Raw genomic sequence first — 15331 nt, 5'->3', positions numbered from 1 at the left:
CCATGTCATTCTAAACCTATATGACTTTCTTTTTCTGTGGAACACAACAAAATATGTTTTTTTTTTGTCCATACAGTGAATGTCAATGGGGTCTAATTTTGTTTTGTACCATATTTACTTTCATTGTATGGACAAAAACATTCTTTAAAATATCTTTTGTGTTCTGCAGGTGAAAGAAAGTCAGGGACGGGATGTCTCTTGAAGTTGTGGGTTAATGTCCATACGGCTCGAGGTTGATTATGAACATCAGCGGTCCCTTTCGACCTTGAGCTATATGGGCACTTATTCTGAAGAGCTCAGAAACAATGTAGTCTGTGTTTAACAGAGAGAGAGAGAGAGAGAGAGAGAGAGAGAGAGAGAGAGAGAGAGAGAGAGAGACATAAGGTATCCACTCTATCTTAAAACACAGAGTGCTTTCTCAGCACAAGCGACTCCCTGTAGACTTGACATTCTATAGGGCGGATCTTATGAAAAAAGAGCGAGCATGACTTAAACCTCTCCATCCCACACACACACACCCTCATGCAGACATACACACCCACCTCACCTGCTTTCATCACTTCCACCTGGTCTCTAATGAGCTTGTGGTGCTGAGGGCAGCAGTCTTCGCTGACAGAGATGGATGAAGACTTCTTATTTTCCATGTTATTTCTCCCCGTTTGTCTACAGCTGTGTGCTCGGCAAGTCCTAATTTCTCCGCTCTACTATACTCAGAGTTTAATCAGGTTAAATAAAGCCTCAGTTTAATTTGAAGCCAGTTGTACTCTAAACCCATAATAGTGCACGAAACCCTTCAGATGTTTATTCATCACAGCAAAGTGTTGTCTTTGTAAAATGGATTTTGTCTTGTTTTAGATCTTCTAATGGATCTAGACTCTCAACACTGATTTTAGTTCAGTATTAAGGGTATTCCTTACTGAATGTACCTTGCCATGCAGACAGTGGCACCGGACTCTTTAAATAGGAGACTAACCACCCATAGAGAAGTAAATGTATATTTTTAACAAAATCAAATGTATTTTTTTTTATCTAAATTTAAATGTATAGTTTTGTGATGTATTATTTAATACCTTTTTTTTCTTTACATAGAAATTTTTGGAATGAAACTTAAAATGATGGTTTTATTTATTATAATTATAAAAGAAACAGAAACTCCAAGACTTTTGTTTGGAATATAGGAAATCCTTGTTAGGACTTGGGTTAGTGGATTTCCCCCCATTCTTATCAGCCTATAATTTTCCTGTTATTTTAGTTGTTAATGGTTAAGATTAGGTTTAGAATTGGGAATCACTTCTCTAGAGGATGAACTTACTATGCCGTCCTGTGACAAAGTGTGCCTTGGTTTATTTTTATTTTGAGAGTAGTATTAAGGGCTGACCTTGGGCCATTATTAAATTCAGGGCTGAGCAAGGAACAACATTCTTGTGAGTTATAGTGGCCCACTGCATACTCATACATTCAGTGCTGAAGTGCCAACTAGTCTCTCCCTATGGAGGATCCCACTACCACTCTACATATAAGGCGTTGTCGGGAAAATTCGTCTCGCGGTCCTACCCCAAAGCAACAAATAAAAATATAAAATTCCTTATCAAAATTTATAAGGAAAGACAAGTATTTTGTTTAGGCTTGGCTTGTAGGGAATTCCAAACCTGCGTATATTCTAACGCACATAACTATAGAACCCATTCTAAATGCGCATGTGACCGCCATCAGCGTTTCTCACAGGTTCGCGTTTAAAGTCTGTGTAGAGAGAATGGTGTCGTCTTAGCGGCCCCTAATTTAATAACAAATGATCATTGCGACGGAAGCAAATCAATTAAAACTAACTTTAGATGGAAATAACTTAACTCTGCTGTAAAGCCGAAACAATCTCTGTTACCTTAAATTATACGCTTATCTCTGTAAAGCTGCTTTGAGACAATCTACATTGTTAAAAGCGCTATATAAATGAAGATGACCACTGTTTCCTCAGCTGCTTGTATGAAAGATCAATAATGTCATCATCCTAATGCCCTTAACCTGAGCCTGAAGAGAATGATCTCTGTATGATGACTCTCTTTCTGTCCAGTGATTAGAAAGATGAAGACTCAGCTGTATGAGATTAGTACAACAGTAAGACCAGTTGGTTTAATGTGTAATGGACATTTTGTCAAAATAAGTGCACCCACACTTAACTAAACACATGTGTATCCCCACACACTGCATCATAACTCAGGCCTCACACAGACACACACACACACACACACACACACACACACACACACACACACACACACACACACACACACACAAACGCTAGGCGCTTCCTTCCACAAACTTCTCCAATTGTATATAGGCTGATAAACAGGAAAACCTCTCAGGATAAATACTCCCACACTTCATGCTGTTCCTGAAGGCAAAAAGAGAGTCGACTGTGTTTTTTCAGTACTAGGGATACTCTTTCCCTTCTGTGATATTTTAGTCAAATGAACTTGCTGATAACCCCATCCAGCTTTTTCCCAAGCATCTTTAAAGGAAGTGACCTCGCAATGGTGTTAAGAGCTTCCAACCCTTGAACTATCTAGCATACGGGCGCACACATACATATGCACGCGCCTCTTCTGACCTCTTAGAGCTTAGAGAGTTAGATTTTATTACATTCTCTGATGTCACCATCCCCTCTGCTCCTTAAAGACTCAGAGGAAGCTTAGTTATTAAAAACCAGCTGATAAAATCGACGGCTGCTCCCACCTAGTATACATCCACACACACCCAGGGGTCAGAGGTCAATCTCTCACACATTTGCAGGTTGACGTGACTCTTGGCGCTCGTAAGGTGAAGTATATTAATAGTCCAAGTAGGGATATTACAAATCTAGGGGTGGATGAACTCTCACTCAGCTCAGTATTCTTATGATGAATGTAAACTTTGAGCAAAATATACTGATTCATATCCTAAATGTAATAAGTTGATGAATGGAGCTATAAATATGTATATCAGGAGTGTCCAAACTCGGTTCTGGAGGACCTGCAGAGTTTAGCTCCAACTTGCCTCAACACACCTACCTGGAAGTTTCTAGTATGGCTATAAGACCTTGATTAGCTGGTTCATGTGTGTTTAATTAGGGTTGAAGCTAAACTTTGCAGGACAGTGGCTTTCCAGGAGCAGGACTGGACACCCCTGATGTATATCATTGAATTGGGCTGGATTTACATTTAAAAATAGATTAAGGTTTGTTTTAAAAGGATAGTTCACACAAAATTAAAATTCTGTCACCATCTACTCATCCCTTTCTCCTTTGTAATCCACAGACAAAAGAAGATATTTTGTGAAACAGCAGGTTGTTCTTTTTCATAAAACAAAAATAAACTCTAAGCAGTGTCTGTTTAGTTCTAAAAATGAGCAAAAAAAGCACCCTAAAGGAAATAAAACTGGTGCATTTTTTTGTCTATTTTGTTTGACAGCCCCTGGTCCCCACATGCATTTGTTCTATGGAAAAGAGCAGTGTAGACAATTTTGGGGTGAATTATCCATCCAATGTCATTGCTGGGAGATGGAAGGTTGTTAGCATTTAGATGTGGTTAAGATAGCTTTTTGTGTAGAGTTGCTTTTGGTATAAGACTTGCCCTGATTATAGAGAGGTGGAAAAGTCTATATTTGAAAATCACAAGGCCATTTGGAACAAAACAACCATTAGAGCAGTGCATTGTGGGAAATTTCCTTTCTGTCTCCTCTATACACACAAAAAGTAAATCAAAAGAGGTTCCTGAAGGGAACATTTACCTCATGTTTCATGGTTTAACTGCAGAACTGTAACCATTCCCTTCTCTCTACTGGTGAGGTTTATTTAACACAAAACATTTTGTATACCGCTTTGAATTCTGTTTTGATGGCAAGACTGGCAGCCTAAACCTATTGAAAAGAGTGTCTAATTTTTCTTTTCCATTGCGGTATTTTTCTAACATCCTGACTTGGTCATATGACCACATTACTTTTTCACTCTGAGAATCCAAGACCAAGATTCTTTTACCAGGTCTGAGAACAAGGCAGGTGCCACTTCATTGGTTCTGGTCCTGCTGCTGCTGTGGTTTAGCTACATCAGACCGGCTGAGCAGACTTCCTGTCCCTTGCCAGTAATGAAGCTCTGAACTGGGTCAGTTGTTTATGTCTGGAGCACCTGAGCTAGCCACAGACTGCCTAATATAAGAGACGTTTGCTGAAGTAATCTGAATCAGGTCAGTCCAGGGAGCATTAAAACTTCTCACTACCTTGAAAAAAAGAGATAGAAGAAGAGAAAGAAAGAGAGGAGTTGGGGAATATGAATCGAGGTCTATTTGAACGGTACAAGGAAACCATTGTTTTTTAAATTCAGCCTCTATCTTCTTCTGTCTGCCAAGTAACCTTGTCCTCCTCAAGATCACAATGAAGATAGAGAAAAACTGTCATAAAATGATTTAATTTAAGCCAAAATTAAACATATAATACCCAAAGATTAGTTTCTCTTATGAAAGCGATTCCAGGTTTCTCCCTCCACATTTGTATCCTGTTCAGCCCACCCCTGTGGACCCTTCCTTCCCCTCGTGCCAGGGTTCTGTGTGGGCTTACCTGTCAGGGAGGCCCCTCTGTGCCTTTCCTGCAGATATGAAGCAGCATTATTAGTGCTTTTCAGAGCGTAACTATCCCTATACAGAGCCAAAGCCATGAGTTAAATACATACTGCTGCTTGGCTTCAAATTTGATCCGGACAGAGAGATTCTAAAAAAAAAAAAAAAAGGTTGGTTTCTAACTGTAACCGTTGATCTGTATTCTTTGTATGTTCGGGTGGGTTTGCTCTATAGCTCTGTTCCCTATGTTTTCAGTTAGTTACTTTGGTTATTCATTGTTTGATTATCATTTGCTGATGTTCATTTTGTTAATTAGTTTGGTCTGTGTATTTAGGCTCCATCTTACTTTCAGTTTATGGTCTATTATCACGTTTTACTGGGTTCTGTTCCTGATCAAGTGATTTGTGTTCCTGCTAAATGAAAGACTGATGTGTATAGATCTGTTCTTCTCATCTTTATTTTGCAATCCAGCTCTGACACTAACAAAGTGCAAGTGTGTTTGTGTTCAGTTGTATATTTTGATATACGTAACATGATTATTCATGATGATTTCCATACCTAAAGTGGCTCTAAAGTACAGTATTTCCATTTGCATCAAATATCATTGAATAGATAAACTATTCAATTTCAAACCAGCAAAATATCAAGTAGTGTCTACTGTCTGCAAAAAAAAATATGCTAGACCTTCTGTAACTTCTCTTTTCTAGCCATTTTTTGAAAGTTCACACTATCCCAGCAAAGTGACCACAGGTGTAGTTCATCAAAATTAACTAACGTTAACCAGAACATGTCCAAATATGTTTTGTTTTCATTTTGAACAGTATATGTATTGTCTAACTGTATAATTGGAAACCTGACATTTTTAGGGGGTGGGGAGTACAAAATGTACTGTGTACAAAATGTCTTTTTAAGATTTTTAAACATTTATTTAACCAAAAATACAGTAAAACATTGATGAAAAGTGGTAAAAACGGTTCTCTATTTTAATAATAATAAAAAAAGGTAATTTTCAATTTGGCAAAGCTGAATTTTCTGCACCATTACTCCAGTCTTCAGTGTCACATGATCCTTCAGAAATCATTCTAATATGCTGATTTGGTGCATTTCTTATGTTGTATTTACACGTCACTTTTACAGTGTTAGTTTAAAAAAAATGTCACTACTGTACAATCAGTATAGTATAAAATTGTTTCTTGTCTTCATCTTTCCAATTGAATCTCTGTATGCAGGATCATCAAGTAACCTGGTCGCCCAGGAGGCTGTAAGGAAGCAGGCTACATTTCTGAAACATGCTGCTAAAACAGGAGAACAGATCTCGAGTAAGAATCAAACCTCTTATTTCCATTATCAACTCAAAATATGCTCCACTTCAGCAATGGAAAAGCCCAATAAAGACAAAAGCGTTCATAAAACACCTTTAAAGCAACTTGTCTATCTGGAACTGTTATAAATTGTACCCTGGGCCCTTTGTTGCAAGACTTAATGATGTAACCAGCTTGTAACAGTAAACAGTCCCCATTTTGAGTGCAGTTCTTTGTTCTTTGAAACTAATTCCTAATTAGTTTTTTAGCATGCATATTTCATTTATTCTTAGTCAAAAACTGACAAGTGCTAAAGAGATTTGTGCAGAAAACTTTGTAAACAACACAACTCTCTTTAAAAAGAACTCACCTTGGAAGGGACACTGTGAAAGCTGTTATTGATCTAATTGATTATGGTTTGTCTCTTTGTCTCTGTCCCCCACTTTCTCTCTATCTATCGTCCCTCTCTCACAGACTGTCTGAATTGCAGTCGTATCACTGCCCTCACAGATCGTGTGAGCTCTCTGGAGTCCAAGGTAAAGTCACATCTTTCACTCTTGAGCTTCTTTCAGGGTGAATTCACTAAGAATGAATTGTGTCCACTGATAGCTTTGTTTATTTGTACCTCAGTGTCCTCATCACTCCAGTCCTTCATTGTCATTTAAACAATCGCTTTTTAACATTGTTCAATCAATCACTCTTTATGCCTTCTCTTTCTCTCCCTGTCGCTCTTTCTCCCAGGTTCAGCTTCTTACCGCCCCTGCCTCCACCTCTCATCGACAGACGGAGTTAAAAAATGAACATGATTCCTCCTCCCTGATGGGGGCGCCACCTGCTAAAGGTGCTCCTGGGGCTCAGGGTCCTGCAGGTATGTTTATCTCTTTGTGTTACAGATTAAAGTGCAGATGTAGTGATGGTGTTTGCTCTAAGACTGCATGTGAAGCATGCATTCCTGTTCCGTTGATTTTAACAGAGCAAAAATGTTCATTAGACAAAAGGCAACTTTTCCTGTATTTCAAACAATAGAGCATTGCACTTTCAATGTCAAAGTCAAAGCGTTCAAGGCCACGCATTTGGCCACAGCTAAGATCACATCTTTTTGCAGTGTATTCATAATGACTGTTCAGGACTGGATCCATTTACATCCAGTTAAGGAGAAAACTTTATTAGCCAATAAGCATGTGGAGATAATCCCATTCCCTATAACAATAATGATAATCCCAGAACCCACCTACATTTCATTTATCTCCCAGCACAGTTGTTGGGGATTTCACTGCAGAGAGATTAGAGTAGATTTAAATTGTGTGTGTATTTGACTGTGTGAGCGTTGATGGCGGTGGGTGTTTTATGGGGGGAATGCCATGGTGCATGAGGCTTTGAATCGCACCAATTCATCGCTAGTTGCCATAGAGATGTAGTACTGAAACATTAAAGAGGCTTGTGAAGATTTAAAGGGGCTAATTGTGTAGGAAAAACTGTAGGACTGCACTTGACACTGTGTCACAGATGTCATTTCCACCAGCCAAACTGTATGGCAATAGAGCACAACAGTAACCACATACTTTTTAAGCAGCCTTTGTTCTGGAAATAGTTTTCCATTTAATTTCGCTGTAATTACGAATAATAACGAATGTTAACAAATTTTAAGAAAAGGACTCCCAAATAAGATGATCTCGTCCCTAAAATATAAATCATCTATTCAGTGTCACATAATCCTTCAGAAATCATTCTAATATGCTGATTTGTTCCTCAAGAAACATTTCTTTTTATTATCAATGTTGAAAACAGATGTGCTGCTTCATATGTTTATGGAAAGTATGGTAAGTTTTTTTGACTCTTTGATGAATAGAAAGTTAATAGCATTAAACAGCATTTATTTAAAATGGAAATCTTTATAACATTATAAATGTCTTTTCTGTCACTTTTGATCAATTTAATGTATCCTTGCTTAAAACTAACTAACTAACTGACCCCAGACATATTGTGTTTTTACCAAGTGAAAAAAGCAGGATATTAGGATTTGGCTTATATTATATTTGCATAATAATTGGCTTTTATACTTTTGGTATTGTACCAAAGCCAAAGCAATTTATTAAAATATTAAACTGGAAAATGTCAACTGTATTTTTTTCTACCCACACATAAGAGTAATATTAGATGTGTAAACCTGGCGTGAAAGATTATCAGTTCAAATTTATTAGTATAGAAAACAAAGAAGAAGAAGAAAAAGAAAAAAACAAAGGCAAAGAACTACATGGAAGTGCACTGTCACTGCTGTGTCCAGGCTAGCCCTTCTCTGATTGATGGATCTCTCTTTAGGATCATGGATAGTGTAGTTGTCCCATTTCTCCCTCTGATGACATCAAATCACACTTTTCGAGAATGATGAATCATCTCTGTCAGTTTGTGTATGTCAGCACTATATGAAGTGCATCCTTCATGCAGAAAGACATCCTTTTTAGTAGTTAATACCCATTCCTTAATTCCCCTTACCCACTCCAAGGCTACCCCTCGCTGTCCATGTTCAATCCTATCATCACTTGAAGTGTGGGAGAGATTAAAAGACGGGTCCCTAGAGATTTCTGAAACGACTAGAGAGAAAAATCCAGAAAACCCTTGTCGCACTTATACAGCTTTCCTCCTCCCTGTACTGACTTGGCAGAACTATTCAGCAAATCGAGGGCAATTCAGTTCTTTCCACACAGAACATTGAATAGATTTGTTGCCCAGAAGTTCTTCACCTCAATGCAAAGTCAATCCTCTATCCATTCGAGATACCACAGCCATGAAGGATTGTGGTGGAAGGATGAGGCACAAATTACCCTTGAGGGGATTATTTCCATGTGCTGGTTAGACAGATGGAGAGAGTGAAAGTGAATCTGGTGCTTCCATGGGGAATTTGTGTGGAGCTCTTAAACTGTGTGTGCTGTGCAGGGCCGTCACTAAAATGCACAATTATTGTTTTAGCCAATCTGAAATTGAAAAAGTGGATGTAAATTAGACATATGCATGAATTCGGTAATGCGGTGTATGCAACATGCACGGTAGTGGGCATTTCAAAATACTAAAGTGTGAATTGTCCTAGGTATCTTATTATCCAAATTGTTTCGATTTTTAGAATGCACATTAGTAAAACTGTATGTATTCTGCATAACAGGCTGAATGAAGATGCAAATTCACAATACATAACACTTATTGTCAAAGAACACCAAATACCTCATATTTATTTTCAAACATTTGTGGACACATGTACATTTTTACATTTTATTTAACATTTTTACCTTGAACTAAAACATGCCACTCCAGAAAAGATACATAGATATTGGTTGAAAAATCTCTATTATTGTTCTTTATTGTTCTTTTCTCTTGCATTTTAATCTGTTTGTTTACTTTGTTTTTATATTTTTTATATGTATTGTATTTAAATGTTCAAGATTATTTTTGTTATTTGAAAGAAAGTTATCAAAATTGTTATTAACTCTTTCCCTGACAGTGTTTTTTTTTTATTATTTTTTTTATTAAAGTTGCTAGCCAGCTCCAGCATTTTTGATCATTTTCACAAAACTTTAATGGCCCCTCAGAACATTTTTATTGTTGGAATATGTGAACATGCAATATTTCAAAAGAAAGCACAGACCTTCTGCTCTTGAGCAAACAAACAAACAAAAAGTTTTATTTAACTTTACATAACTTTTTTTATCAGCACTTGAATGTAGGTAAGTTTCTTTAAAAAAGCTAAATTTTGAGCAAAAAACTGAGAAAATCACGTTTTTTTCAAAAACTACGTCTGGATCTGACTCAGAATGATGATAGATGAAAACATAGATGGAGTAGATCGAGTCCATCAACACCCCCAAAGCTTCTATAGCTCTCACTGGGTCGACATTTAATTCTTAGGCAGTTTTATTTTAATATTTTACATCACTTGTTTCTGCTTCTTTTCGCCTGTGTTTCAGAAGATGCCTAATTGTAATACTTGAAATCTTTTATTTTATCTCATTCAATTTATACTTTACAACTTGCAACTTAAAAACATAAATAAATCTATAAACACTTAAATATCATTTATTTTACAGTGGCGGTGTAAATTAAGTTGTGGTGCAGTGCCAGAGAGCAGTGTGTTTTAGATTACCAGCTTTTAGTGAAAGTGAAGGTACAGCGATCCCTGGTTTCCTGCTGATGTATTCCTGGCTCTTAGCTCGTCCAGCTTGTTTTCAAGTGAGCAGACATTGGCAAGCACATTAGTTTGATCAAGACATTAGCGGAGCATAAAGCCGTACCCCACTCTCCTGCGCCTCAGTCAGGATTTCAGGGACGCTGAATGTAAATCTGTGTGGGGCTTTTTCCATGTCCAGTGGGGTTGTCTATCATAAGATATCCCAGAAGAGAAAGGCAAAGAGGTTCAAATGTCCATCTCCTTTTTCTCCTTGCCTGGTTGCTGATTTAGATCTAAACTACAAAGCTTTTGTGGTCCTGTTCAGAGGGGACAGTTTTGTAACACAAAACCAAAACAGGTTGTTTGATTTACGTTACTCTTAAAAACATTCGCCATGTTCCTGCGAAAGATATGGTGGGGATGTGTTCATGGCCAGATGCTTGGTGGGAGAGAAACATGAGGAAATTTTATTTTATCATAAAATCTTTCAGGGGGAGAATAACATGAGTGATTGTGTAAACAAATTAATGTATCAGTTCATAAATTATTCCTTTAGGGAATCCTGTCTCTGCAGTGATGTCACAGATGATGATCTCACATGATGAGCTCAGTGTTATTTAGGCTGTGTCTGCCAACAGGCACTTCACTGATCCACTGATTTTTATCTGGCTGTGGGACTGTTCCAATGACAGGCCTGAAAGATACTTTAGTGTAAAAGATTGATTTTTTTTTTATAGACCAGAGCAGAGTTTGCTGTAAGATCTGGAGAATCCTTATACTTTCTGTTTAACTGTATATTTGTGTGTGTTTGTCCCAGGTCCACAGGGCGAGAAAGGCCAGGATGGCTTACCTGGTAAAGACGGTCAGTTGTTTTATGTCTTTTCACTATTCAGTTCAATCTAAAATACACACTCAAAACACACATACACACTTCTGCAAGCTCACAATAGAGGTCTGCTGCACAACCTTGATTCGTTCATTCAGTTTATAAGGACTGGGCAGAACCTTTCTAAAAGGTTTACCATGATCAAAACATGCATTCAACAGGAGATGATGGAGACCTTCTTAAAGAGACAGAGTCATCAGAGACGGGGAATAATGAAAACGAAGATTATTTCACCTTTTACTCAATCTAATGTCATTTCAAACCTCAATGACTTTCTTTCTTCTGTGGAACCGACCAAATATAAATAATATAAATAAATAAAAACATCTCAGGTTTTTTGTCCATACAATGAAAGTCAGTGTACTCCAATGTTGTTTTGAACACCACTAGCTTTCATTGTGAACATAAACTGTTAAAATACTTCCAAATATCTATAGTTTTGTGTTCTGCAGAAGAAATAAAGACATACAGGTTTGTTTGGAACCACTTGACTGATCAGACATAATCATACATATTTGGTCGCTATCTTTTACCTTTGATGCCTCTGTAGACATTACACATTACACATGTTCTCTGTATCTGTAGGTAAACAAGGGTATCGAGGTCTGCCAGGACCCAAAGGAGAGGCGGGTACCAGAGGTCCATCTGGGGCTCCAGGGTCTAAAGGAACAGCTGGTCCTATAGGTACTTTGAACAAATCAAGCCCACAACACTATCACAGGATTTTGAGATCACAGAAATCACTCTGTGACTCGAGACAAACGTTGTAGAATAGCTACGTCCTATTAACACATCTCATGTACAGAATTAAGTACCTAGTAGAAATGGCACATTCAAAAGAATCCCAAAAGCTGTTGTACATCAGTTTTTATCATTGTATCCATTTATAACAGAGCCTCATTTTCTTGTGGAGTTCTGCTGACCTATGACTGGCAAGAATGTGGTTTCTCATCATGCTGACTTTTCTGCCATAAGAGGCACTATATGAAGACATTGACGAGTCAGCATTGAGCCCCAAGTCCACTTGCCAAAATATTTGTGCTTGGACCACATTGTAAAAAATCCTTTTTTGTTCACAGCATGTAGTGCTGTGCTGGGGATTGCCTAAAAAATACACACACACATCAACTAACATATGTATCGCTTACCCCAAGACTCAAAAATAGCACAGAATTTAGTACTGTTATAATATTTGAAACATGGCCACAGGTATGAAGGGTCTTTTAACCCAGCCATGACTGACTTGAAGGGGCTTTAAATGACCCTAGGTCCTATGGAGGGGCTCCTCAGCCATGTGAATCCAATCTAAAGTGAACATGAGATATGTATACAATACTTGCTTCTTATTTCTTCCATATGTTTGCCATTGCATGGTTTTTCTTGGATTTGCCTTTTTCTTTACGCCTTCATGTCAAGCACAATGAACTGTATCTGATTACTGTATTCTCTCAAGAGAGGTATGTTTAAATAAAGCAAGATAAATCTAGAGGAAAATAACGTCAAGGTATATGGGTAGGTGAAATGACATACTTTATGGTAGTTGACATCCTGCAGTGTGACAAGCTATACTTCATCTAAAACTACTTCCAACTGCATTTTGAAAATTCTTTTATTTGCAGTTTATGACCTCATATTTATTGAGAGACTACATGGACTTACTTGGATTTTTGATTATTTGTAATTTTGAAAATTCATTTATCATTCCACAGGAATCTTAAAATAAACTAGTTAATCTAAAAAGGTGATTGTAAAAATTTTGGGGAAAAAATTGTATTCATCTAAATTATATTATTATAATTTATATTCATTTAAATTGTATAATCATATAAATATCATATATAATATATATTATATAAATGATACATTTTAAAGTGCTGGTCTGAAAGAAACATGGTACTTTGATATATACCACCATGGTACTAAACAATTACAATATTCGTTGTTATTCATTCCAAAAGAATCACGACTTATGCCTTAGTGCTATAGTACTTTTTTGTAAGTGAAGGACGCTACTGGAAATGGCAAATTCAGTGATAATAGTAATTTGACTATTTCTCAGAGTCTTTGTGATGGTTTACTCTTTAATCTTGACTCAGCAGAATACCAGTCCACAAAATTCCTGGAAACAGGACATCCTCTTTACATGATGCTCTTACATACACACAATGACCTGTTATTCACTCAATTAGGATTCCACTAGGCAGCAGACTCCACATGTGACCTGTCCTGTGACACTGTCTGAGAATGAATTTTGTCCACTGTTAAGGCTGTTTATTTACACATGCTGTCTACATTGTTTTATCGAGCCATTCTCTAAAGGTATTATGCAAATCAGGCAACAGAGATAATAATAAGCCCAATTTACATGCCTAATTTACATAGAAAGAAGGCATGTTTACTGAGAAAAGATTGACAGTACTTAAAGGAATAGTTCACTTAAAAATTAAAATTCTGTCATCATTTACTCACTCTTCTCTCAAGTTGTTTCAAACCTGTATGAATTTTTTTCTTCTGCTGAATACAAAGGAAGATATTTTGAAGTATGTCGGTTACCAGACAGTTGATGTACCCCATTGACTTCCATAGCAATTTTTTCAACAACTTAAGGGTGAGTAAATGATGACAGAATTTTCATTTTTAAGTGATTCCTTTAAGGTGCAGTTCTATTTCAGTACATTTAGCGCCTGGTTAAGCTGGATTGTGTGTGGTTAGTGAATAATAAGAAACAGGTTTTTGCACTGCAATACCATGTGCAAAAATGACACAGTTGTTTAGTGAATTTGCCCCTGTTAACTCATATTAAAGGAATTTTATCCTACATCTCATCTAACCGCTTTTCAAATAACTTTGAACAAGTAAACATTATTTTTTGCATCACCTTTAAAACACCTGGTGAGAAATGGAGTGATAAGGATGCAGGGATGTCAGAGGTGAGTATGGAGGACAGAAGAGGAAAGGGAAAGGAAAAGACGGGACAGGAACGGAGAAAATAAACAAAGAAAGGCCGATGAAAAACTTGTTCTGCAATCGCGTACTCTCGCACACCAGCCGTGATATGTAGCTTTTCTTTCCTTTATTTTTCTCTGCTTAATCAAAACTAACAGGCAATAAGGAACCAGCTGGAGGGATATTGTGTAGATGCACACACACACATCCAGAAAGAGAGCTGTATGAATCAGCGCAGTCACCAGCCAGGTTTTAATTTATTACACACCAGAGTCGCTAATATGCTCCGGCATTTAGCAGTGTTTATTTGAGTTTTCCCAGCTCTCCCTGTAAGAGCCCAGCACATGACCATTATGAACCCCCTCCTGTTAATTACAGCCCACACACACAGTCACACACAAATACACACCGCTCTCCTGCCCCTCTTATTAACCTGTTTTCAAGAGCAGCCATGTATCGAAACGAAATACTTCATTCTATCTCAATCTGCGCCCTTTCACTTCCTCTACTTCCCTTTAGGACGCTAAGCATCCCATAACTTCCTTAGAATTCTTTTATCATATAGTTTGCAAAAACACTCTATACGTTCTCCTATTTCCTGTTATCTTTTTTTCAAACGGGACAACAGTGCCTTATAATTGACTATTCAGGGGAAAGATGGTTTGAAATGTGTGTGTGTTTGAGTTTTCTCTTTTTTTGCTTTCTCCTCAGGTCCACAGGGACCACCAGGCCTCCCAGGAGAGAGGGGCCTCCCTGGGCCACCCGGCCCTCCCGGGCCCCCTGGCCCACCATCTGAACAAGATGCTGGTATGAGTGCTAATTATTTAAGGGGCTGTCATCCAGTCATTATCACAAAAGAAAACCCCAAAAAACAAGGTTGATATGGACCTTGATGTAAAGGAAAGTGGTCTTTTATCACACTAGGGGGTTTCATTCGCAATAATGACTGGCTGATTGTATTTTCCACACTTAGTATACTTTCGTTAAAATGTTGGGGTTAGAACGATTAAAACATAAATAAAAATAATACTGATTATTTTTAATTAATACTGCATTAAATTGATCTTAACTGACATTAAAGACATTTATAATATTACAAAATATTTCTATTTCTATTTTATCCATTTCAAATAAATTTTTGTTCATCAAAGAATCATGAAAAAGTATCGCGGTTTTCACAAAAATATTAACTGTTGATCATTGACAATAATAAGAAATGTTTCTTGAGCAGCAAATCAGAATATTAGAATGATTTCTGAAGGATCATGTGACACTGAAGACTGGAGGAATGATGCGGAAAATTTGGCAAAGCCGAATTTTTTATACCATCTTCAGTGTCATGGTAAAATAAAATGTCTACAAATAGTAAACAGTTATTTTTAATTGTAATAATATTTTACAATGTTACTGGTTTTCCTGTATTTTTGATCAGATAAATGCATCCTTTGTGAGCATAAAG

At 37.2% G+C, this 15331-nt stretch overlaps 1 protein-coding gene across 3 annotated transcripts in view; it reads left to right on the top strand.

The window, feature by feature from the left end:
* Positions 1 to 15331, top strand: part of emid1 (EMI domain containing 1) — a 67350-nt gene that overhangs the window by 39774 nt on the left and 12245 nt on the right. For all 3 annotated transcript variants that reach the window (XR_014030257.1, XM_081366861.1, XM_081366862.1), the window contains exons 4-9: positions 5813 to 5902; positions 6359 to 6420; positions 6626 to 6752; positions 10858 to 10902; positions 11512 to 11610; positions 14584 to 14679. Coding sequence is in view for 2 of the 3 variants with exons in the window: in XM_081366861.1 (XP_081222987.1) it covers positions 5813 to 5902; positions 6359 to 6420; positions 6626 to 6752; positions 10858 to 10902; positions 11512 to 11610; positions 14584 to 14679 (519 nt within the window). In the remaining variant the exon portion in view is untranslated. The remainder of the gene's footprint in view (positions 1 to 5812; positions 5903 to 6358; positions 6421 to 6625; positions 6753 to 10857; positions 10903 to 11511; positions 11611 to 14583; positions 14680 to 15331) is intronic.

Source organism: Scardinius erythrophthalmus, assembly GCF_964197995.2.
Source record: "Scardinius erythrophthalmus genome assembly, chromosome: 5".
NCBI lineage: Eukaryota > Metazoa > Chordata > Actinopteri > Cypriniformes > Leuciscidae > Scardinius > Scardinius erythrophthalmus.
Note: the sequence above shows the minus strand (reverse complement) of the source record. Positions and strands in the feature narration are given on the sequence as shown.